Source organism: Lynx canadensis, chromosome A2 (genome assembly GCF_007474595.2).
Source record: "Lynx canadensis isolate LIC74 chromosome A2, mLynCan4.pri.v2, whole genome shotgun sequence".
Lineage (NCBI taxonomy): Eukaryota > Metazoa > Chordata > Mammalia > Carnivora > Felidae > Lynx > Lynx canadensis.
In genome coordinates, this window is record NC_044304.2 from 115,331,585 (window position 1) to 115,357,711 (window position 26,127).

Consider the following 26,127-nt stretch of genomic DNA (forward strand, 5'->3'; position numbering starts at 1 on the left):
TTTCCTTTCACATATAACTGTATTTCCCCCTTCTAGAATTAATTAGTAAGTACTGATTTTTGTTTCTTTGCCTAGTTTTCTACCCTAACTCTCCCACAGTTGTTAAGTCTCCCCCCAGTATATTCAGACACATAAGGTATTTTATCACATTATTTATCTTGAAGAAATCTTTCCTAGAGCCTTCTGATCTCTGATTTGGACTATTTCTTCTCTAGGCTTGTGGTGGTAAATTATTCTAGGATCTTCCTACATAATTATCCCTTTACCTTTCTCTTGTGTTGGATCTCCTGTTGCCTAGAATCCTGTGGCTTCCTCTTTATTGTTTCTCCCTCATTTTAGGGGAACTGATTCTTGTAGTTTCCTCAGAAAGATACTAGGAAGGTCAAAGTTTTGATTCCTTGCATATCTGAAAAGGTCTTTTTATCCCCCTACTCTCATGTTTAATTGAAAATTTGACTAAGTATAGAGTCCTAGTTTGGAAATAGTTTTCTGTTGGATTTTAAAGGCTTCCCCCCGCTGCCCCCTTAGCTTCCAGTGTTCTTTTTGAGAATTTAATGCTATTCTGATTCTTTATCCTTTAAAATTAAAAAAAAATTTTTTTTAATTTATTTTATTTTTAATATTTATTTTTGAGACAGAGAGAGATATGACAGAGTGTGAGAGAGGAGGGACAGAGAGAGAGGGAGACACAGAATCCAAAGCAGGCTCCAGGCTCTGAGCTGACAGCAGAGAGCCCAACTTGGGGCTGAAACCCACAAACCGTGAGATCATGACCTGAGCTAAAGTCTGATGCTTAACCACTGAGCCACCCAGGTGCCCCTCCGATTTTTTTACCTTTTAAAATTTATTTATTTTTAGAGAGGGAGAGTGCACATGAGCAGGGGAGGGACAGAAACAGGGAGAGAGAGAATACCAAGCAGTCCCCACATTGCCAGTGTGGAGCCCGACATGAGACATGATCTCATGAACGGTGAGGTCATGACCTGAGCTGAAACCGAGAGTCAGACGCTTAACCGACTGAGCCACCCAGGTGCCCCTGATTCTTCACCCTTTATATGTGACTTATTTTTGGAAGTTTGTGAGATCTTTATCACAGTCCCATAATGCTGTTCTGAGATTTTTCAGAATGACGTCCCTGGGTCTGGATTTCTTTCACATATGTGCTGGACTTGATTTATTCCCCCCCAAATTTCATGTTTATTTTTTACTAGTACCTATATCTAAGAGATGGAACATTTGTGACTCAGGATAATGATCATGCTCTGTTTGTCGCTACACATCATCTACAACATCTCAAGAGGTCTCCACCAAGTCAGCCACTTCCAATAAGGATGTACTGTCCAAGGTATGAAAGTCCTAAAACCAAAATACATGGTTCTAAAAATTTTTTTTTTAATTTTTTAATTTTTGTGAGAGGGAGAGAGACAGCCAGAGCATGAGTGGGGGGTGGGGTGCAGAGAGAGAGGGAGACATAGAATTCAAAGCAGGCTCCATGCTCTTACCTGTGAGTACAGAGCCCAGTGCAGGGCTTGAACTCACGAGCCGTGAGATCATGACCTGAGCTGAAGTTGGACACTCAACCATCTAGGCGACCCCACAAATACATTTGTTCTTAAAGTAATCATAATTGTACCTAAGCAATATAGTCAAAATGTTTTCAGACTTTTCAACTGGTATAACTCTAATACCTACCGTACCATTTTTTCCTTTTTCTACCAAATGATATATTACTTCTTTATGCAAATACCCTGCAAGTTCCTTCACAAATATAAATTTCATAAATGTCAGAATTAAAAATAAAAATTACAGAAAGTCTTTCATTTATTTTTACCCTTTGCTTAATTTCCTTTATTATTATTTTTTAATTAATTTTTTTTTTTGAGACAGAGAGAGACAGAGCATGAGCAGGGGAGGGGCAGAGAGAGGGAGACACAGAATCTGAAGCAGGCTCCAGGCTCTGAGCTGTCAGCACAGAGCCCAACGTGGGGCTGGAATTCATGGAGTGTTAGATCATTACCTGAGCTGAAGTTGGACGCTCAACCAACTGAGCCACCCAGGTGCCCCGGCCTAATTTCCCTTAAATGTGGATTCATTTCTTTACCCAACAGAGGTTACCTTAATGCCACATAGATATCACCCGTTATAGTTTACATATCCATTCATTTATAACTGTGTTGATTCAAGTTACCACTGATGCCGTCAGAGTACAAGGTTTATTTTACATTTTATCATTGCTGCAAAAAAAGTTTAAAACCATTTCAAACACTTCATTAAAAATGGTATTATTGAAATGATATTGGGAGCAAATAGAAAATTTCTGTATATTTATTTTGAAAAGAATAGACTTTTTTGTAATTGCTAAAAATGGTCACTTATTTAACTTCTCTGTAGATATAGCAAAGAATAATCAATCAAGTGTAAAACTAAGACTTTATATCTCAGATTACTTCAACATGCTAATTTGAATAAAGTGAACATTCTTTCAAAAGAACATACTGCCTTTACATGGATAAACTTCTGTTAGTGTATTAGGCTTTTGTTTTTCTCTACTTGCAGAAGAGTAACTATGTTTTGAGAAAAACATTTACTAGAGATCAGAATTTAACTTTCTTTAAAGTTTGGTTTTCTAAGATGTATCTATGTTAAATATATACCTTAAGTAAACCCTGCTACTTAAGAAGGATATATTTTGTTTACAACCATCAAGTAATGATTTTAAGATGGAGCTAAATCTAGTGAAACTTAAATTCTAAAGTGCTTTAATCAAAAGCTTGATATATATCTATTTATGAATCACAACTCTTGCAGTTGTTTCAAATAATTCTTTAAAGTAACTGGCTCTTTCTGCAATAATCTGCTTATTTCCCTGACGTGCTTGTTCTATCCCAAACTGGAACTCATCAGTTTGTGTAAGAATACTTAATGTGTCATCTTTTTAAATTTCAATTTGGTAAATTAGTGTCTAATTTTCATAGAACTATATCCAACCTAGCTTCTAGATCACACAAAAGATTCTGAAATTTGGGATCAAAATTCTCCATTACTGATCCTTTAACAACATTGGTGCAAATACTGGCCTTGCTGCTTGCTTGGTAAAGGGAATTTATAGGTGAGTCTAACAGATAAAACAAGAATGTTGTTTTGTAAATTCTGATTGGTAATTATTTTAGGTTGCAGCTTGAAAACAACCAGCATTTTATCTTTTGTGTCAGCAAACTCAGTTGTGTTGGAAAAGGACATTAGATGTTGGATTGCAGCACCCTAAGAACGTTTGGTTCCTGTCATCCAAAAAATTGTTGATTTCAGGACAGCTGTACATGAGTGGCTGGTCCCAGGGTTCTGACACTGAAGTAATTCTGGGTAGTAGTGAAGATGAAAATCTTCAGAACATCTGCATTTCTGCCTGCCATGATTTTGGAGACAGGGAAAAGGAAGCTTCAGTGGGCACTTTAAATCCTGAAACTTACATCCTTCGGTTTAGGGATATTTTTTCCTAAATTATTTATTTGATTTCATCCTCCCCATTGTTTTCATTCTTCCTGAAATTCTATTGTTCAGCATTTGGGCCCTATGAACTGGTTCTCAAATTTTCCTTTATTTACTGTCCTACTTTCCATCTCTTTTTTTTTTATTTTTTGAGATATTTACTCATCTTTATTTTCAACTCTTTATGGACTTTTTTATTTTCTTTCATATTTTTAATTTCTTAAAAAAATTTTTTTTAAATGTTTATTTAGAGAGAGAGTGTGAGCTGGGGTGGGGCAGAAAAAGGGAGAGACTGAATCCCAAGCAGGCTCCATGCCGTCATCAAAGAGCCTGATGTGGGGGTTGAACTGATGAACTGTGAGATCATGACCTGAGCTGAAACCAAGAGTGGGATGCTTAACCAACTGAGCTACCCAGGCGCCCCATCATATTTTTAATTTCTAAGAGCTCTTTTTTTATTTCTCAAATGTTGTCAATGATACATTTTCTGAAATATTTTTACGTTTCATCCAAACATGTCTGGTGATTCTTAGCCTATGAAGACTTTTTAATATTTATTTATTCATTCATTCATTTATTTTAAAGATTTTGTGCTTTTTAAGTAATCTCTATACTTAATGCGGGACTTGAACTCACAACTCTGAGATCCAGTTACATGCTCTACCAACTGAGCCAATCAGGTGCCCCTGAGGCTTTTTTAAAGGATGAGACACTTAAAGTTTGATGGGAAGTGTTGAGTTGTTGGTTGGTATTCACTATAGCATGATCTGGCTGGGACATTTCCTTGGGAGCATCCTTAATATTTGTAATGACTTCTGATACGAACTACCTGGAATTAAGCCAAATTTCACAGGTTAAGGGCATATCCTCCAAAATACTGCCTTCACTTCAGATATTAGCCACAAGTTTGGGTGTCCCAGGCCACATTCATTTTTGACCAGTTCTACTACCCCCTCAGGTTTGGTAATTCACTAGATTGGCCCAGGGAACTCCCTGAAAGGACTGTACTTACAGTTTTATTATAGCAAAAAGAAACTCAGAACCAGCAAAAGGGATACACACATAGGGCAAGTCTGAGAGGGTTCCAGAGGCGAAGTTTCTGTTGTCTTCTTCCCATGGAATCAGGCCGCATTACTCTCTTGGCACATTCGTGTATGATCATATTAAGAGTATTGTTACCTAGGGAAATTCACCTGAACTTTGTGTCCAGGATTTTTATTGGGATTTTATTGTGCAAACACGATTGATTGGATTTAGCCAGATGGTTGAATTCACTTTCCAGCCCCTCTCACTCATCTTACATTACTGAAAAGCCACGACTCTCTAATTACATAGTTTGGTCTTTCTGGCATGCCCAGTCCCCATCCTGAGTCATGTCATTAGCACAAACTATCTAGGGGCCCAGTCTGAGTCACTTTGTTAATATAAACTATCAGTGGGGTCCCAGGGGCCCATCATGAATAACAAAGACAGTCTTATCGCTCAGGAAATTCCAAACATTTAGAGGCTACCTCCCAGGAACTAGGGACAAAGTCCGGCCAAACTCTATTGCACGTTATCACTGTCTGTTTCTTTGCGGTATCCCAAATATGGGTGTATTTAGGTCTTCTTGAGCTGATCAGATTCCCTAGAGAAGGACTTCCAATCTTGCTGGAGAGTATACGCCTTCAATTGTTCTGGGATCCGAATGAGAGGAAGAGGCTGGGGGAGGACAGGTAGTCTCAGCACTCACTGTGTAAATTTTCATTTACTCCCCCAGTTTTCACTTTGGCCCTCAGGCCCTTAGTTGTTTCACTGGCTTCAGAAAATGAACCTCAGCTTTTCTGCAGGGAGTGAGGGGCTATTGCCCAGTTGGGGAGTGTTCTAGATAATTTAGGAATCAAATGTCTCCATAGATAAATTTTCACCCAATTCTTCTGTTTTAGTCCCTTTTTTAACCCCTATTTTCACTGGTACCCACTATAACAACAGTTCCTGGGCATTTTAAGGGTGGGGTTCCATGGAGAACATTGAATTGTTTCTTAGTTTTTCTTGTAAGATCAAATTTTTCAGAGCTTCTAAGTCAGTTAACACTCGTCCCTTTGCTTTCTAGCTTCTGGAGTTGTGTTGCTATGGTCTCTTCTGTTATCCTTGGCCTTGTGGATTTATGCTTAAAGAAGGAAAGAAAGAAAAAGAGAGCAAAAAGCACCGTTACTGTTTTGGTGGAGTGGTCATGTAGCCGGGACCCATGGGTGCAAGAGCACCTGGTTCCAGGGGTCCCCAACAGACCAAGTTTGGCTCCCCGCTAACAGAATCCAAGGGCAGAGAAAAGGTGGTGGTGAGACAAGAAAGGAATTTGTTTTAGTAAGGCCAACACCGAGAAGCCAGTGCACTAGTGTCCCAAATGTCTCTGTAGTGCTGAAAATGCCTCATGTTTTTATAAGGAAAATGTGGGACAGGGGTTGGTGGGTAGTACAGTTGGGCAGTAAAGGCCTCCTTGATCAGTGTCTTGGGTCAGTCACACAGAATCTTGCTGGCTCAGGGCAGTCCTTATACTTGAGGGGGTAGTTTTGGTTCCCATCACAGGGTGCTTTTCCCACAAGATTGTTAGCCTGAGTTAAGAGAAGCTGGAAATAAGAACTTAATCAATTAGCAAGTCCAGACTGAGGTCAAAATGGAGGTGGTTGAAGTCCTCTTTCATCCAAAGTCAGCAGAGGTTAATTGCCTTTTTTCAGTTTACCTTCTTTATCTGGAAATTCCCTAGGCACTTTCTATTTTTATAGAAACACCTTTATGATGGTTCTTATGAGTTGATGAAGGTTAGCCTGCATTTGCTCTTGAGGATCAAATTTAGATGACTTAGAGATGAAGGAGCTGGTATATACTGAGATGGAGGTTCTTGTGGCAGATAGAGATGCAGAAATTACATTGTTTTGCATTCTGCTTAGTCCAAGGACACTGATAGAAAGTAAATCTTTTAATAAGAAGAAAAATACTTGAAAATAAAGTTTTTGTACTTGAGCAAAATAACTGATCTCTCTCTCTCTCTCTCTCTAAATATATAGATCTCTCTCTATATAAATTATTTTTGAGAGAGAGTAAGAGCACATGTGAGCCTGAGCTGTGAAGAGGCAGAGAGGGGTGGGGAGAGAGAATCCTAAGCAGGCTCTGCACTGCCAGTATGGAGCCCAACACGGGGCTCGAACCCATTAACCATGAGATTGTGGCCTGAGCCAAAATTAAGAGTTGGATGCCTGGGGCGCCTGGCTGGCTCAGTCGGTTGAGCATTCAACTTCGGCTCAGTTCATGGTCTCTTGCTTCATTAGTTCGAACCCCACATCCAGCTCACTGCTGTCAGCTCAGAGCCCACTTCAGGTCCTCTGTACCCCTTCTCTCTGCTCCTCCCCTGCATTCTCTCTCTCTCTCTCTTTCTCAAAAATAAATAAATATTAAAAAAATTTGGGTGCCCCACCAACTGAGCCACCCAGGTGCCCCTAACTGTGATATTTTAAAAGGTAGCAGCCATCTGTGCTATGCTGCCCAGCTGTGTGTAATGACTCGAGTTTTCAAAAAATATTTTTTTCATTTTATTTATTTTTTTTCCATTTTATTATTATTTTTTTTTTTAGAGAGAAAAAGTGAGCACATGCTGGGGAGAGGGGGAGAGAGAGAGAGAGAGAGAGACAAAGAGACAGAGACAGAGAGAGAGAGAGAGAGAGAGAAAGGGAGAGAGAATCTTAAATAGGCTGTATGCTCAGCACAGAACTAAACACAGGGCTCAATCCCATGGGATCATGACCTGAGCAGAAATCAAGAGTTGGACACTGAACTGACTGAGCCACTCACGTGCCCCACGACTCAGTTTTAAAAGCAACGTTCAGACCTAGCTACACATGATATTTGATAAACTTTTAAAATTTAATGTATGGTGGAAATATTTATGTCAATGAATATATACCTACGTCATTAATGGCCACGTGATATTTAACCAATCCCTGATATATTTTTTTACTTATTTCTGATTCTAAATATATGTTTATTATAAACATTCAAATAGTGCAGAAATATACAAGATAGATAAGTTAAAAGGGCAGAAAGAAAGTCATTTAATTTGTTCCGTATTGGGGTAAGTGTACTTTTCTTTAAAGGGCTAAATAGTAAATATTTTCAGAGCATGGCTATGTTCTGGTGAAACTATTTACCAAGACAGGCAGCCAACCAGCTGTAGTTTGCTTACACATGATTTAGCACATTATTTTATTTTGAGCAAAAATGGGATTGTACTGTGGATACTGGTTTGCAGCTTACCTGTTTTCACTTAATTACTGTGGATATCTTTCCATATTATTACATATAGGTCTGTCTCATCCTTTACAATGACTTAATATTGTTTCATTTTATAAATATTCCTTAACCTGCCTGCCCTCACTCCTTGCCCACTTATTCTGTAATGATGGATAATTTGTTGCTAACCTATTTTGTGTTTGATTCAATGCTACAATGTATGTGTGTTTGTATGTGTATGACATATATGTGTGAGTATAAATGTGTATTTCATGTTTGTGTAAATGTTTCTGAAGAATAGATTCCTTACATGTGGAATTTTTTGGTCAAGGATATGCAAGTTAAATTTAATAGGCATTTGTCAGATTGTCCTTCAGAATGGCTCTACCAGTATACATTCCTACTGCGACCTTCACAACAGTGTGAAAGTGCCAGTTTCTCCACCATTCTATTTAATTTTGTATGATCTCTAGTTGTTTGCTTTTGCATTTCTTTGTTTACAGTAGAGGTTAAAGGATTGTTGGCTATTTGTAATTCTTGTATGTGTGAGTGAGTCATTTATATCCTTTGCCAGTTTTTCTGCTGGGAAATTTCTTAAGTGACTGATTCTTTGTAAAGGCATTAATGCCGTTATGATGTGTTGCAAATGTTTTTCTTCTGGTTTTTCAGTTGCCTAATAACTCATTATTGTTTAAAAAATTTGGGTAGCAGAATGTGTGTGTCATTATTTATTAAACAATTTTTTTTTTAAAAATTTTAAAGAGATACAGTGAACAGGGGAGAGGGGCAGAGGGAGAGAGAGAGAGAATCTTAAGGAGGCTCCATGTTCAGCACAGAGGATGCTGGGCTCAGTCCCACAATCCTGGGATCATGACCTGAGGTGAAAACAAGAGTCAGATTCTCAACTGACTGAGCCACCCAGGCGCCCTGTGTCTATCATTTTTTATGGTTTAGGTTTTATGCTTAAAATATTTGCCCCAAAGCTTACACTCTAATATACTATGGTGGGTTTTGTTTTTGTTTTTACATTTACGTCTGTAATATAGTTGAAATTTCTGGTGTAAGCAGTAAGAGATGCAGATTCTTTTTTCCACATTAGGTAGCCAGTTATTCCAGATTTATTATTTGAATTCCATCTTTTGCTCCACTCATTTGACATGGCAGTAATATATAAATATTTATTTAAGTTACAATAAAATCAGAATTTTACAAGTTCTGGAGAACTTGAACCTTTAACCATCTATAGAAACCATTTAGCTTCTCATTGCTATACAAAAAAGCTAGAAGGTAGGGGCGCCTGGGTGGCGCAGTCGGTTAAGCGTCCGACTTCAGCCAGGTCACGATCTCGCGGTCCGTGAGTTCGAGCCCCGCATCAGGCTCTGGGCTGATGGCTCGGAGCCTGGAGCCTGTTTCCGATTCTGTGTCTCCCTCTCTCTCTGCCCCTCCCCCGTTCATGCTCTGTCTCTCTCTGTCCCAAAAATAAATAAAAACGTTGAAAAAAAAATTAAAAAAAAAAAGCTAGAAGGCTTTTTATTCATTTATTGAATAGTCTCCCCTTGAACTGTTTAACCTGTTTTTCCCAGTTGGGAAAATAAGCATAAGCTTTTTTTTAATCCCAGTCACTAATGAATTGTTACTATCACAAAGGTCATAGGCAGATCAGTTCACCTTTATAGGTCATTGTCTGTAAATTTTGAACAGTAATTTGTGCTTTCTCTGTAAAAAACCATTTCCCCTGCTTTAGATCTTTTTCTCAATATTCTTAGTCTTCTCTGATACAATTTTTTTTCTTCCCATGTAACATGTTTTGGATTCTGAGGTTTGCCTAGAACAGTGAATTGGGGATACTTGGTCTGAGCTTCCCAGTGACTGTTCATAGAACACTTTGCACTTGAGGCATTGTTTGGTTTCCTAAACTGTTTCTGAATCTATAGCAATACTATTGTTTTATCACTACAGACTTTTCCTTCCAAAGATGAACCCTGCTTTCTTTTAAGAGTTTTGGTTTTACTGTCTCCTAATGTGGTTGAACACTTTTAAAAACTAGATTTCAAAAATATTTTGGAAGAACTGGAGAACAATTTGATGTTGATATTTAAATGCTCTTCTGCAGGGGTGCCTGGGTGACCCAGTTGGTTGAGCATTTGACTCTTTTTTTTTGGCTTGGGTAGTGGTCCCAGGGTCAAGGGATCAAGTCCTGTGTTGGGCTCTACACTAAGTGCAGAGCCTGCTTGGGATTTTCTCTCTCTCTCTCTTTCTCTCTCCCCCTCTCCCCTGCATGCTCTCTCTCTCTATTTCTCTCTCTCTCAAATAAATAAATAATAAATACTTTTCTGAAAATAAGTTAACGAATAGTTGTTTTTCCATATAAGTCTATAAAAAATAACCTTTAGAAACACAAGTTAAAATTTCTTAACTATTTAAAAAAATTTTTAATGTTTATTTATTTATTTATTTATTTTATTTTTTTTATTTTTTTTTTTCAACGTTTATTTATTTTTGGGACAGAGAGAGACAGAGCATGAACGGGGGAGGGACAGAGAGAGAGGGAGACACAGAATCGGAAACAGGCTCCAGGCTCTGAGCCATCAGCCCAGAGCCCGACGCGGGGCTCGAACTCACGGACCGCGAGATCGTGACCTGGCTGAAGTCGGACGCTTAACCGACTGCGCCACCCAGGCGCCCCAATGTTTATTTATTTTTGAGAGAGAAAGAGAGATAGAATATGAGCAGGGGAGGGACAGAGAGAGAGAGGGAGACACAGACTCCAAAGCAGGCTCCAGGCTCCAAGCTTGTCAGCACAGAGCCTGACACGGGGCTCAAACTCATGAACTGTGAGATCATGACTGGAGCCGAAGTTGGACGCTTCACCGACTGAGCCACCCAGGCGCCCCTAAAATTTCTTAACTTTAATCAGTTTTTCAAATATGTAAATTGTCATGTAAGTAATGAATGAAAACAGTGCTATAATAAGCTGCTAGAGAATATCTTTTATAGTTGAAGAAAAATAATTTAAATCAAATTCCCTAAACTGGGGAATTTGGGAAGATGGAGATCCCTCCTTTTCCTGTTCCTATGCTATCCATCTTTCCCTATTCCCACTTAAGTACAACTGAAAGTCCTGGACATTTTATGTAAAACAAACATAAGAATCTGAAAGAGAAAAATACTGGCTAGGGACCTCAGGACACAGTGGTATGATCCCTGTTTTGTTGTGTTCAACCTCATATATTCCAGACTTGGAGCTGAAGAAGTCAGTAATCTCCCCAACAGACACCTGCTCTTGTAGCCAAGAAAGGGGCAGTCTGGCAAGACAGAAAACTTTTGGACAATAACTATTCTCCTTCAGCCAAAGATCACATAAAAATATTGTGGCTGCACCACCACCTGCATGATCAAAGGCCAAATGGGGAGCCTACACTTCACCCTTGTGAGACTGTAATAAGGTATCCAATACCTCCCTCCCCCATGGTACCTGTGGAGACTACATGAAGAGCCAGGACTTGCATACCTCATTACATGCAGTAATGAGGTGCCCATCCCCTTCCCTCTGAGGTGTTGTCAGAGGAGTCTTAGTGGACAGTCAGGACTTTCACTATTGCCCAGGGGTAAGGAGGCCATCCCCACCACATTATCAATGCAGAGTACATGGGGACCTGGAACTTCCATCTCCATTCAGCAGTGATGGGGAGCTTACCACCCTCAGGTGACAGTGGAGGCTAAATGGGGAACCTAGACTTCTTCCACCTGGCAATAGTAAGGGGTACCCCTCTGTCCTGCCACAGTGGCATCAGAGAAAGTCATCTAAAACATATCTGTATATACATATATGTAGATATATGTGTGTGTGTATGTATACATACATATACATATATTTTTTAAGTTTATTTATTTATTTTGAGAGAGAGCAAGCATGGAAGGGGCAGAGAGAGAGGGAGAGAGAGGATCCCATGCAGGCTCCCCACTGCCAGTGCAGGGCCTGATGTGGAGCTTGAACTCACAAACTGAGATCATGACCTGAGCTGCAACCAAGAGTCACATGCCCAACTGACTAAGCCATTCAGGTGACCCTAAAATAGGAGGTTTAAATAAGATCCAAGATCTCATAAACTAAGATGTAAGTGTCTAGGTTTCAAATATAAATCACTTCTCATACCAAGAATGGGGAATATCTGACTGAATGAAAAAAGACAACCAATGATAGATATTAGAATTATCTGAAAAAGATTTTAAAGCAGTTATTATTAAAAGTGCTTCGATGAGGAATTTACACAAAGCAAGTGAGAAAATAGCCTCAACAAAGAAATAGAAAGTCTCAGCACATAAATAGAACATATAAAGAATAACCAAATGGAAATTTTTGAACTGAAAAGTACAGTAATTGAAATAAAAAGCTCAGCAGATTGACTTAACAGAATGAAGATGAAAGAATCAGTGAACTGGAATATAGAACAATATAATTACACAATCTGAACAAGAGAAAAAAATAGACTGGGAGAAAAAAAAACCCCAGAGATTTAGAAACCTGTGAGACTATAACAAAAGATGTAACATTTGTGTCATTGGAGTTTTGGAAGGAGAGGAGAATGAGGGCAGGGCTGGAAAAGTACTAAAAAAAAATAAATAAATAATGCTGCAAACTTCCTAAATTTGACAAGACATTGACCTCAGATTCAAGAAGCTTAAGGGGACCTATTTGGCTCAGTCAATTAAGCCTGTGACTTTGACTCAGGTCATGATCCTAGGTTGTGATCGTGGGTTCAGGCCCCATGTCACTCTTTCTGCTGTCAGCACAGAGCCTGTTTTGGATCCTCTCTCTCTCTCTTTCTCTCTCTCTCTCTGTCCCTCCCCTGCTTACTCTCTCTCTCTCTCTCTCAAAAATAGATAAACATTAAAAAAAGTAAACTTATTTAAAAAAAAGCTGAGTGAACCCCAAGCAGGCTAAGCCCCCTAAAATCCATGTCAAGATAAATCATAATTAAACTTCTGAAACTTAAAGAGCAACTGGAAAAAAAAATCTTAAATGCAACTGGGGAGAAAAATGACATCTTATGGTGGAAAAATAATTCAAATAACAGTGCATCAAATCTTAAATGCACCTGGGGAAAAAAATGACATCTTACTTATAGTGGAAAAACAACTCAAGTAACAGTGCATTTCTCATTAGAAACCACTGAGGCCTGAAGGAAGTGATAAAATATGTTTTCAGGTGCTAAAAGGAAAGAACTATCAATACAGAATTCTATATCCAGTGAAAATATCCTTCAGGAATGAAAGGGGAAGTCAAAGACCTTCTCAGATGAAGGAAAAGAATAGCAGACCTAATCTAAGAGATGGCTGAAGGAAGTGTAAATAAAAACATGGTAAAAGGAGGGACCTTGGTACTATCAGGAAGGAGGGAAGACAGAATATAGTAAATAAAAATAAGGGTAATTCAGTAGGTTTCCTTTTCTGGAGTTTTCTAAACTATGATGGTTGAAGCAAAAATTATAGTGCTGAGGCGATTTTAGATGTGTGTAGAGGAAATATTTAAGACAATATAAATGGAAGTAGGATAAAAGGATGGTGTATTAGGGTTTTCCAGAGAAATAGAACAGAGAGATTGATGGACTTTAAGAAATTGGTTTATACAATTGTGAGGACTGGAAAGTCAAAATCTTCAGGGTAGGCTGGCAGGCCGGAAATTCTGGCAAGAGTTAACATGATAGTCCTGAGTCCAAAGCCAGTCAGTCTGGAGGCAGAGTTCCTTCCTTTTCCTGGAACCTCAGTCTTTTTTCAGCTGATTGAGGTCCACTTACATTATATTGAGTAATCTGCTTTACTGAAAGGCTGCTGGTTTAAATGCTAATCACATCTAAAAACTACCTTCAAAACCACATCCAGAATGGTGTATTTGTTTGTCTAGGCACTATAGGCTAGCCAAGTTGACACATATAATGAACCATCATAGATGGTAAAGAGAGGTAAAGCTTATGTATTTCATTCAGATTGGTAAAATGGCTGGTAAGTTATATACATGATACAGTATCTAGAGTAGCCACTAAAACTGTACAAAAAGATACATTCAGATGAACCAAAAAAAGAATTCTAAAAAATATTCCAAATAACCTATAAGAGAGCAGGAAAAATTAAACAGGGAAGTGAAAAACAGAACAAACAAAACAAAGAATTAAATGGCAGACTTAAGTACTAATATATAACAATTACATTAAATGTAAATCTGTTTTAAGTATACCAGTTAAAAGAGATTGACAGACTGCATTAGGAAACATGACCCAAATATGTGCTCCCTGCAAGAAACTTATTTCAAATTTAATAATATCAGCTGCCTAAAAGTAAAAGGATAGAAAAAGATTTGTCATGCAAACATTAAGGAAAGCAGGAGTGGCTCCATTAATATCAGATAAAGTAGAATTCAGAGCAAAGAAAACTAGCAAAGTCAGAGAAGGACATTATGTAATCATAGAAGGGTCAAACCACTCAGAAGAAAAAACAATCCTAAATTTGTATGTACAAAGTGGTGGAATTAAAAGGAGAAATAGGTAAATCCACAATTATAATTGAGACCTGAAACATCCCCCTCTCAGGAACTGATAGAACCATTTAGAAAATCTGCAAAGATACAGAAGATCATTAGAACACAATCTAACCAATAGGATCTTATTTACATATATAGAAATTTTATCAACAACAGCAAGATATACATGTTTTTTCAGTCCATGGAATAGTTACCAAAATAGATCATATCCAAGGCTGTAAAACAAACCTCAATCCATATAAAAGAATTAAAATCATACAGTGTGTTCTCTAACCACAATGAACTCAAACTAGAAATCAGTAACAAAATCTCCAAGTAACTGGAAACTAAACACACTTCTAAATAATCTATGGATCAAAGAGGAAGTCTGAAGGGAAATTTAAAAAATAGTTTGAACTAAATGAAAATGAAAGTACAATATAAAAATCATGGGGACCCTATACTTATTAGGGAAGTTTAATTTATAGTTTAAGAACTCCCCAAAAAGAAATCTCCAGGCCCTGATGATTTCACTGGAGAATTCTATCAGAAGTTTAAATAGGAATATGAATTCCACACAGTCTTCCAGAAAATAGGTGAGAACATTTCTCAGGTTCATTTTGTGAAAATAGCTTTAGCTTAATACCAAAATCAGACAAAGGTTATATAAGAAATAAAAACTATGGACCAATATCTCTCATGAATATAGATATGAAAATCCTTGACTAGACACACCTAGTTATCAGATTTGAGGCAGCTCATAATAATAAAAACAGTAAAACCTATTGAGATGTAAATAAGAGATAAATCAAGGCTGACCTAAGTATGGGGTTCACAAAGGCATGTATACTTGCTGTTTGTGTTGGTCCTGTTCCTGGTGTCCTTCACTTACCTTTCTCTCTTCTGTTTTGTATCTCAAAGGAGGGTGATTTGAGTAGGTAGTGTTTTCCAAGTTCCCAGATCAGCTAGCTTCTGCCTGGGTTGAGTCAGTGGGGGGCGTTGGCAGGGGTTTGGAAAGTAAGACAAGGGAAAGGCTAGGGTACTTTTCTTCCTCCCTGTCTGCCGGAGGTGGTGACTCTTTTGTAGCACCAGCTTCTCCCAGACTGCCTGCCTTGGCTTTGTTTTCCACTGGTGGTTTTCCTTGGACTTGGGTTCTGGTTACATCACTACTTTCTTTCTCCCTCTGTTCCTTGGTATGAGAGTGGCTTTCTGCTATGTCTCACTGTCCCTGATTATGTTTAGTATAGTTAAAATCTGTTTATATCCAATATCCAATATCTTTAGTATATTTAGTAGCATTATATCCTCCGTTTGGTTTTTGTGTACAGTGAAATAATTGGGCTAGGTACTATTTTGATAGTATCTATGTCTTTATGTGCCTTTGTTACAGCTCATTTTTTTCTTTCTTTCCTTCCCCCCGTCCCCCATAAACCATTTGATTTTTTCTTCCAGAATAGGGAAGCTTAAAGCAGAAATAGAACAACCTTAAAAGCTCTTTTCCTAAATCTGATCCTTCATGTCAATCTCAACAATACCACCTACCAAACACACGAATTGGACATTCAGCAAATGTTTATTTCAAACATTTGTTCAGTGTCTACTGTGTGATAAAATGTCAAAATGGTGAGCTGAGGATCAAAGGTTGGATATGATATGGTTGCTTTCAAGTTGCTTTTAGGGTTTCTGAACAGGACTCATAGTTACGGAAAGAGTTCTTATTACCAGCACCTTTAGTTAATAGGGTTTATGGAGTACTGTGAACTCCTATATAATATAAATTCCTTTAAATATGCAATCCCTTGAGATGTAAACATAAAATTATATTGTGAATTTAGAGAAAGGGAGTTTTGGTATATTCGAAAGAATCCCAAGTTCAGGAAACATTAATTTTATTCTTCTTTGTCAACTAACTAATTTTATATCATGGAGCAAAGTAGTTAAAAATCTGAGTTTTTTTTTTTTTTTTTAAACAGGTTTTTTTTTTTTTTTTTTAATGTTTATTTTTGAGAGAGAGAATGTGAGCGGGGAGGGGCAGAGAGAGGGAGACATGGAATCTGAAGCAGGCCCTAGGCTCTGAGCTGTCATCACAGAACCCAACGTGGGGCTCAAACCCACAAACTGTGAGATCATGACCTGACCCGAAGTTGGATGCTTAATGGACTGAGCCACCCAGGTGCCCCCCAAATCTGAGTTTTTTGTAATTTTTTTTAAAGTTTATTTATTTTGAGGTGGGGGCGGGGAGAGAGAGAGAGAGGGAACGAGTGAGCATGAGCAGGAGAGAGGCAGAGAGAGAGAGGGAGAAAGAATCCCAAGCAGGTCCTGAGAGCTGTCAGCGCAGAGTCCAGCACAGGTGGGGCTCTCTCTGTCATACTGTGAGATCATGACCTGAGCCGAAACCAAGAGCCAGACACCTTACTGACTAAGCCACCCAGGCGCCCCATGTAATGTTTTATTAAAACACTTGATTTTAGAATATTTGAGAGGATACATTTAACAGCTTAGGACATTGTTAAAATTATCATATAGTTGTTTCTCATTAGTCCCGCCTTTTCCTTTAATTGCTATGTAACTTAATTCTAATCAATAATTAGGCTTACCTTTATAATTCATGTCACACCTCAGCTTGGTGTCAAACATCCTAGGGCTTTAGCTTCTTTTTTTTTTTTAATTTTTTTTTTTAACGTTTATTTATTTTTGAGACAGAGAGAGACAGAGCATGAACGGGGGAGGGGCAGAGAGAGAGGGAGACACAGAATCAGAAGCAGGCTCCAGGCTCTGAGCCATCAGCCCAGAGCCCGACGCGGGGCTCGAACTCATGGACCGCGAGATCGTGACCTGAGCTGAAGTCGGATGCTTAACTGACTGAGCCACCCAGGCGCCCCAGCTTTAGCTTCATTTTACGTTAACATGCTGGTAGACCCTTTCAACCCCTACGTCCACCCCGTTCTATTCTTTCTAGACCTCTCTGGCCTATGTTGCTACCTCTTCAAATACTGTACTGGAGATAACCTCCAGAGAAAAACCCTTTAGTCTTGTTGCTGAAGGATTTTTTAAAAAAATTATTTAATTCTGTCCTATTTACCAATACTATTATAACTCTTGATTGGAAGATCTTAATAAAGAAAGGTCTCCTCTCTGCAGTCTTTTATTTTGAAAAATTTGAGTCTATCGAAAATTAGGGAAAATTGTATAATAAACATCCTATATCTTTTGTCTGTACTCACCATTTGCTAAAAACTTTTCTGCATTTGTTTTTATCTTTCCTTCTGTATACAAATGTATTTGTTTTTTGGGGCACCATTTGAAAGTTTTATGTATCATGACATTTCATCCCTAAATACTTGTCACAGGATTTTTTTTTTACACTTTTTTTTTCTTGTACATTTCTGCCATACTAGAATATGTAAGTTCTCATGATGAATGATGCCGGAAGATATACTTTTTGTAGAGTCTCATTCTTCCAAATAAAGTTTCCCCTTAACTTTATATTACGTTGATTTTTTTGTTTTGTTTTTTTAATAAGCATTTTCTAATCACCTTCTGCTACCACCCACAACCACTATTCTCACTACTCCATTCTGATTTTTTTCATTGTTTACACTTTTAAACATTATGGTAAAATGTATGTAGCATAAAATTTGCCGTTTTAATAATTTTAAAGTATACTGTTTAGCGGCATTAATGCATAGTGTCGTACAGCCATCACTATTAACTTTCTAAAACTTGCATCACTCTAAGCAAGAAACTGTAACCATTAAGCAAGAGCTTGCTGTTTCCCCATTTCACTGGCCCTTGGTAGTCTCTAATCTACTTTCTGTCTTTATGATTTTGTCTATTCTAGGTAGTTCACATTAGTGGATCCATACAATATTTGTCCCTTTCTTTGTCTGGCTTATTTCACTTTGCATAATGTCTTTAAATTCATGCATGTTTTAGCATGTATCAGAACATCATCCTTTATGGCTAAATAATATTCCATTGCATGTATATACCACATTTTGTCAATCTCTTCATCTATTGATGGACACTTGGATTGTTTCCACCTTTTGGCTGTTGTGAATATTGGTGTACAAGTATCTCTGAGTCTCTTTTCAATTTGGGGGGTATATACATACCTAGGAGTGGAATTCCTGGGTCATGTGGCAATTTTATATTTAGCTTTTTGAGGAATTGCCAAACTACTTTCTATAGTGGCTGACCATTTTATATTTCTACCAGCAGTGTATGAGGATTCCAGTTTCTCCATATGCTCACCCATGCTTATTTTGTTTCTTTAAAAAAATGTTTTTTATTGAATTATTATTAACATACAGTGTTATGTTAGTTTCAGGTGTACAATACAATTGTTTATTTTCTTAAATTACACATATGAGTGAAGTCATACAGTATTTGTCTTTTTCTGTCTGACTTATTTCAGTTAGCATTATATGCTCTGGCTCCATCCATGTCATTGCAGATGGCAATATTTCATTCTTTTTTATGGCCGAGTAATTTCCCCTTATGTATTTATGTACCTCTTCTTCATCCATTCATCTACCACTGGACATTTGAGTTGCTTTCATGTCTTGGCTGTTGTAAATAATGCTTCAGTAAACATAGATGGGCATATATCTTTTCAAATTAGTGTTTTTTGTTTTCTTTGGGTAAATACCCAGTAATAGAATTACTGGATTATATGGTAATTCTATTTTTAATGTTTTGAGGAACCTCCATACTGTTTTCCACAGTGACTGTGCCAATTTGCGTTCCCACCAACAGTATACGAGGGTTCCTTTTTTCCCACATCCTCGCCAACACTTGTCATTTCTTATTTTGATTTTAGTTATTCTGACAGGTGTAAGGTGATATCTCATAGTTTTGATTTGGATTTCCCTGATGATGAGTGATGTTGAGCATCTTTTCACATATCTGTTGGCCATCTGTTATGTCTTCTTTGGAAAAATGTCTACAAAGGTCCTCTGCCCATTTTTAGTTGTATTATTTGTTTTTTTGGTGTTGAGTTGTGTAAGTTCTTTATGTGTTTTGTATATTCACCCCTTATCAGTTATATCATTTGCAGATCACTTCTCCCATCCAGTAGGTTGCCTTTTTGTTTTGTTGGTTGATTCCCTCACTGTGCACGAGCTTTTTATCTTGATATAGTCCCCAAATACTTGCTTTTGTTTCCCTTGCCAGAGAAGACATATCTAGAAAACTGTTTCTTTTTTTTTTTTTTTTTTCAACGTTTTTTATTTATTTTTGGGACAGAGAGAGACAGAGCATGAACGGGGGAAGGGCAGAGAGAGAGGGAGACACAGAATCGGAAACAGGCTCCAGGCTCTGAGCCATCAGCCCAGAGCCCGACGCGGGGCTCGAACTCACAGAGCGCGAGATCGTGACCTGGCTGAAGTCGGACGCTTAACCGACTGCGCCACCCAGGTGCCCCGAAAACTGTTTCTTTAAAAAAAAATTTTTTTTTAACATTTTGTTTTTTGAGAGACAGAGACAGAGTGCAAGCAGGGTAGAGGCAGAGAGAGAGGGAGACACAGAATCCAAAGCAGGCTCCAGGCTCTGAGCTGTCAGCAGCCCGATGCAGGGCTCAAACCCACGGATGTGATTATGACTTCAGCCAAAGTCGGACGCTCAACTGAATGAGCCAACCAGGCACCCGTAGAAAACTGTTTCTATAGCCAATGTCAAAGAAATTACTTCTTATGTTTTCTTGTAGGAATTTTATGATTTTAGGTCTCACATTTAGGTCTTTAATCCATGTTGAATTTATTTTTGTGTCTGATCTAAGAAAGTGGTCCAGTTTCATTCTTTTGCTTGAAGCTGTCCGGTTTTCCCAGCACCATTTGTTGAAGAAACTTTTTTCCTATTATGTATTCTTGCCTCCTTTGTCATGGATTAATTGACCATATAAGCACAGGTTTATTTCTGGAGTGTGTATTCTGTTCCATTGAGCCATATGTTTATTTTTGTGCCAGTATCATATTGTTTTTCCCTTTCTTTGATTATAGCCATCCTGAAGTGATATCTCATTGTGATGTTGGGTATCTTTTCTTGTGTTTATTATCCATTTGCATATCTTATTTGGGGAAATGTCTATTCAAGTCCTTCGCTCATTTAAAAAATTGGGTTGTTATCCTTTTGTTGTTTAAGGGCTCTTTATATGTTTTTGAAATTAAACCCTTGTCGGATACGTGATTTGCAAATATTGTCTTCCATTCTGCCTGTTATTTTCACTTTCTGGATAATAGTCTTTGATACCCAAAGTTTTAAATTTTGATGAAGTCCAATGTATCTTTTTTATTTTGCTTTTGCTTTTTCTGATCTCCTAGTGACAGAACCATCAGCAAATTTATCAATTGTGGTTAGATGATTGTTTCCCTGGTCACATATTAGGGTTTGAGTTGCTTTTTAGTTCAAAATCAGCAAAAAATAACAATATTAGTTGCCACTTACTGAGTACCTCATATGTACAGGCGCCTTTGGGAAACTTGAAAAAATAACTCTAAGGAAAAGTCCTAATTTCATTCTTTCTAGGTAGATTCTATTGAAACCCCTTAATCTCCCAAAGACATATAAACTTCCCTGTCATTCTGGAAGAAATTTAACTTGGAACTATTGTTACTATCTCTACTGCACTAATCAGTTTCCTGGCATCTGCCCTGATCCTAGGCTCCCCCACTCATACACACATTTCAGCCTCTGGAGAATCCAGGTTTCGTGTTTCTGCATTTCATTGAACTTCTTACTTACTTACCTAGTTTGTTTTACCTTACCTGCCTAGTCCACAGTCATCTTTACAAACTGCTTACAAAGGGAATACAGTTTTGAACCATACTTCAAATGTGTTTTATTGCACTAGAAGGTGAGAGTTGCCCTCACATTTATAACTCTGAAATTCCTTTAGGAAGGTCTGTATATGGTGCTATTGATTTACACAATTAGGTTTTTCCTATTTGTGGTATGAGAGCTTTCTCTCTAGTATATTTTCTCTCTGATGACTCAGTAATGTTTCATTATCCCCCCTCTCAAACTAGGAAAATACAAATATTAAGTGTTCTGTCAATGTTTAATACAGTTTATTCTGATTTTTTCCCCTGTAGCGGATCTAAAGAGAACAATTGCTGTCCTCTTAGATGACATTTTACAACGCTTGGTAAAGCTGGAGAACAAAGTGGACTATATTGTTGTGAACGGCTCGGCAACCAACACTACCAATGGCACAAGTGGAAACCTGGTGCCGGTAACCACAAATAAAAGGATCAATGCATCGGGCAGCATTAGATAGCAGTTGAAGATCACCTTGTGCTGCTACATCCACCGTGGATCATATCCTATGGCAGAAAGCTTTTAAGTTGCTGGCTAGGATAGAATAATACTGTACAATAAAAGCCCTGCGCATTTCTGAGGAATATGCTGGATTCACAGAGCTCTAATTCTGTATATAAATTTTAAAAGTTAGTTTGCTTTCAGGCAAGTCTCTTCAATGCTGTACTACTATATCCTTAAAGGGAATTTGGTAACATGGTTGATGTAGTAAGCAGGTAGGTGATCTTTGTATAAATCTTTTGTGTTTGGGATGGAGGTGAAACAAAAACACTGAAAGACATGGGTTCATTTCTATAAAATATTTATTTAAATATGTAACATGTTTTTTAGAGAATATTGTTATTGAATCATTTTGTCATTTGTTCTCAATGGGTTTAACTGTTAGACTAATACTATTAGAAAATGTGCTTACTTCCAGTACTATATTTTGTTACTCAGATTATGAGCAGAGAAAGGAAGTATAATGTTGAAAATAATGTTTTGAAATCATGACCCAAAGAATGTCTTCATTTGCACTAGCCTTCAGAATAACTGGAGGTTAATTATTGTATATTTTGAAAAATTACATTTGTAAGGTTATAATCTTGAGATGGTTAGTAGCCACTATCCATAACCTATTCTAAACATTGAGAAAAATAATGTAAAAATAGGAATCTCTAATCTCATAAATAACATTTTCTTATATATACCTTGAAGAATAAAAGATATTTTTATGATGAGATTAAAATTAAGTAAAGTATTAATTCATGATTTTTCACATACGTGAATATTAATTTAAAAGTTTAACCTTTTGAGTGTCTGTGCTATTGAAAGCACATTATTTCTGTATTTGGGTAAGTTTTGCTTTTGTTATGTTGGCAGTGGAAGGGGAGACTGAGATATTTGTGAGACTGGGATGCTTAAGGTCTTTAGCCAGGTGTGTGTACTAAAGGTATTTTGTGCTGCATTAAATTGCTTGGAAAATGTTAACATTATGTAAGAGTATCTGGCTTCATGAAATTGTGGATTTGTGTAAAAGATATATTAGGTATTCATTTTATATAATGACCACTTAAAAACAAGAGCATTTAATTTAAGCTATGAAGATTGACTCTCTTTTCAGGAAAACAGCTATTGTATATAGCACAAGAGATCCTAATCTTGGATAATTCTAGTATAGAGCAACGTACAACTTTATTTAAATTTCCCTTGTAGCAAATTTAATTGCCATATGGTGCCCTGTATTTCATAGTATTTATTCTCTATAATAACTGCTTAAGTGCAGCTAGCTTTTAGATTTAGGCTATATTGAATTTAGTTTTGGATATTGTATTGTTTATTATTATAATATGTTACCACACATAGTAGCAATAATTCTAATGCTTTATTAAAATAAGTATGAGAAAATATTGTTTCATGAAAGGTAGCTTTCTGAACTCTTTTCCCTATACCCTATGTGAAGAAATTAATTACATACCATTGCCAGTTGAAGTTTGGAATAATTGTTCAGTCTTATTAGATGTAGACATTTTTGTTTTTGTTTTCAGGGATGAAATAAAATATATTATTTGTACTTACAAGGTGTGATAAGTTTTTTTCTTTAATGGTGGTTGTGCATTTAAAAAGTGGTAAGTGATTGAAAGGAATCTTACATAACTGGGGGTTTTGTTTTATCAAAAGAAAACAGTGGAAAATTGCTTTGTTCATGGTAGGAGAGTTCGAGTTCAGGATTTGATGGGAGTAAGTCTGAGGATTATGATCAGAGGTGGTTCCTAGGTTTGTACCCTCAAGTTGAAGTTTACCATTGAGTTTTTAAAGGTCATACTGTAGTATTTATATCTTCAATTAATCTTAATTAATCAGGACGTTAACACAAAGGGTGTCACGAAACATATTTAAACTTTCATATTTATTTCAGAGTAATTTTGGGTTATTTCAGAATATCTTTAAGCAGTATACTGGCAAAAAAGTAATTTAAACATTATTTTACATAGTTGATGATAACTTGGGTCTCATTTGTCTTCAAGAAATACTTAGGACCTTGACTGTGGAGTTAGGTAGACTATAGAGGCTCAGGTCTGCCTTTTTAGTGACACCATGTTCTTTATTTTAAATGTATAGAATCTGCCTCATCTTATTTAATTCTATCTCAGAAGACTGAAGTGTTAACAGCGTACATAAGAACCTCTGACTTGTACATTTGGTTTAATTGCAAACACTGTTCTGTTTTTAACCACTTTCTGCTGAATAGCTATCGATGTAGTTAAATTGTTATCCTTTTTTTTTTTAAGAGAAATGTTTACCTGAAAAGAGGACATGATATAATGAAAGAGACAATGAATGAATGCATGAATGAATGAATGAGTTAATTGAAACTAATTTTTAAATAATTGAAAGCCCAGAATGATTCTTAAGTTTTGGTTGGGGGCATGGTAGAGTCATCTTTTGAGAGAGCTCAAGAGCTAGAGAGGAGAGAAAGAAAATATGAAAATAAGAATAAATATAGAAAAACAAAATGGGAGGACAAATCTGAAATTTTTCTACCTACAGACAACTGCTATTGACATTTTAGCATATAAATGTGAATCTGATCTCCCCTGCCCACACTCTGTATTGTTTCTACTTAAAATAAAATCCAGTGTTCTCGCTGTGGCCTCACAAGCCCTAATTTGTTCCTATCTGCCTCCTCACTTCATCTTTACCCTTTTCCTTCTTAATTCCTCTTCAACCATATTGACTTTCTCTTCCTGGGACTTTCTCTTCCATGCTTTTGCCTCAGCGACTTCAATGTGATATTCCTCTATTCCCAGATACCTTCATGCTTCCCCTCCCATCCCCTTCCACAATATTCTCAGGTGTTGGCTCAAATGTGTCTCTGACCACCTACCTAATTAACATGCCTCTAGCACTCTTTTTTCCCTTTTTACTTTTTGTCATAATTGTGATATACCTAACATTAAATTGTATATTAATGTATTGTGTTTTTTTCTGTTGCTTCTTAGAATCTAGGCTCTGTGAAGGCAAGGACTTCATTCTGTTCACTGATATAATCTGGGCACATGCGACTGTGTCTGACACATAATAGGTGCCTGATAAATATTTGTTAAAACTAGTTACTAAGCCATTCTATGCCTTTTGCTTTGTGTATCGATACCTTTATTTATATTTTTAAAGATTATACCATACATTGTATTCTTTTTGTATAATGTATGAACTTCTTTCCAAGTCAGTAAGTATATAACTTTCATGGCTATTCTACTTTGTGGCTATATCACCATTGATATATCTTTCAGTCAATTATTAGACATTTTGTTTGCAGATAAAAGATTTAGACGTAGGTATGGGACAAGTTTAAAGCTTGTCCTCTTTCCATTACTCCATGCTGTCATTATTTTGGGTGGTAATGGGTAACCCAGTAAAGTGTGATTAGCAATTTGGGGAGACAAATTGGTGAAATATCTCCATTTGCATAGAATTACAATGACAAAAATCTAAAATGGGTGACCATCCTCAGACCTTGTTTTATGTTATAAACAAGAGGGTAGAAGCATTTTGCAGGGTAGGAGAAAGACTGGGAATAAAATGTAGAATGGCTAATCCATTAATTGAGTTATAGAGCGGGTTAGTGGTCAGAGTTGTGCTTAATCAGATCAAGTCTGTCATTTTGCACCTTTTGGCTTAAAATGGATCAACAATATTAGTCTGTGTTTAAGTAAGGAAGTTAGGCTCTAAAGATTTTTTTTATTACTATTTATGTATGTATGTATGTATCTATGTATGTATGTAATTTATTGTCAAATTGGTTTCCATACAACACCCAGTGCTCATCTCAACAGGTGCCCTCCTCAATGCCCATCACCCACTTTCCCCCTCCGATTTTTTTTTTAATGTCTTTTTCGATTTCACCAATGTCAGTATTTTTCAAACATATTTCCAGAATGAATTTAGGACCTCCTTTGAATCCTTAGGTCAAGGATAACTTCACATTGCTTCTAATTGTTGATTAGCAGCATCATTTATTTGAATAAATCATTTTTCATTTAACTTTCTCAGGTGATTAATTTATCCACCCACCCACTCTTTCTTTAATGTTTACCAATTTTTCACTCAAAGAAACAAACTGGTTCGGAGGAGTCTTTTTAGGTGAGAGGGTGTCATGGTAGATATGGTATCAAGGCTCAAGGGAACAAAACATTTTGAGCTGCTGGTGTTTGGGAATTTCCTCATAGCATTAGGTTATCTTCAGTTTTGAGATAAATATGGGTTTTTTTATTTGCTTATTTGTTTCTCGTCTTCATGAGTTTGAAAAGGAGATAAAAAATTCCCTTTTATTCTTTGAGCCTGAATTGGGAGTTTCATTTCAAAAACCTCGAGTGGATGATTGAAGCAGGAAGACACAAAAAAGGACCTCTGCTAGGTAAGGGCCACTGGCCTGCCTCCTGGCAGAATCTCTACACATCCTATATTAAAACTATTCAAAACTGGAATGTGCTCCAGGGGGAAAGATTTAGAGCAGGAAGGATTTGGAGAATTTGTTTTTAATCATGCCTCTCATTCAGTGGGAT

General features: G+C 37.1%; 1 protein-coding gene across 1 annotated transcript in view; it reads left to right on the forward strand.

The window, feature by feature from the left end:
* Positions 1-23,142, forward strand: part of CCDC126 (coiled-coil domain containing 126) — a 41,030-nt gene extending 17,888 nt beyond the window's left edge. The window contains exon 3 of the mRNA XM_030308106.1: positions 21,358-23,142. Coding sequence (XP_030163966.1) covers positions 21,358-21,542 — 185 coding nt within the window. The 3' untranslated portion in view covers positions 21,543-23,142. The remainder of the gene's footprint in view (positions 1-21,357) is intronic.
* The last annotated feature ends 2,985 nt before the right edge of the window (positions 23,143-26,127 follow it).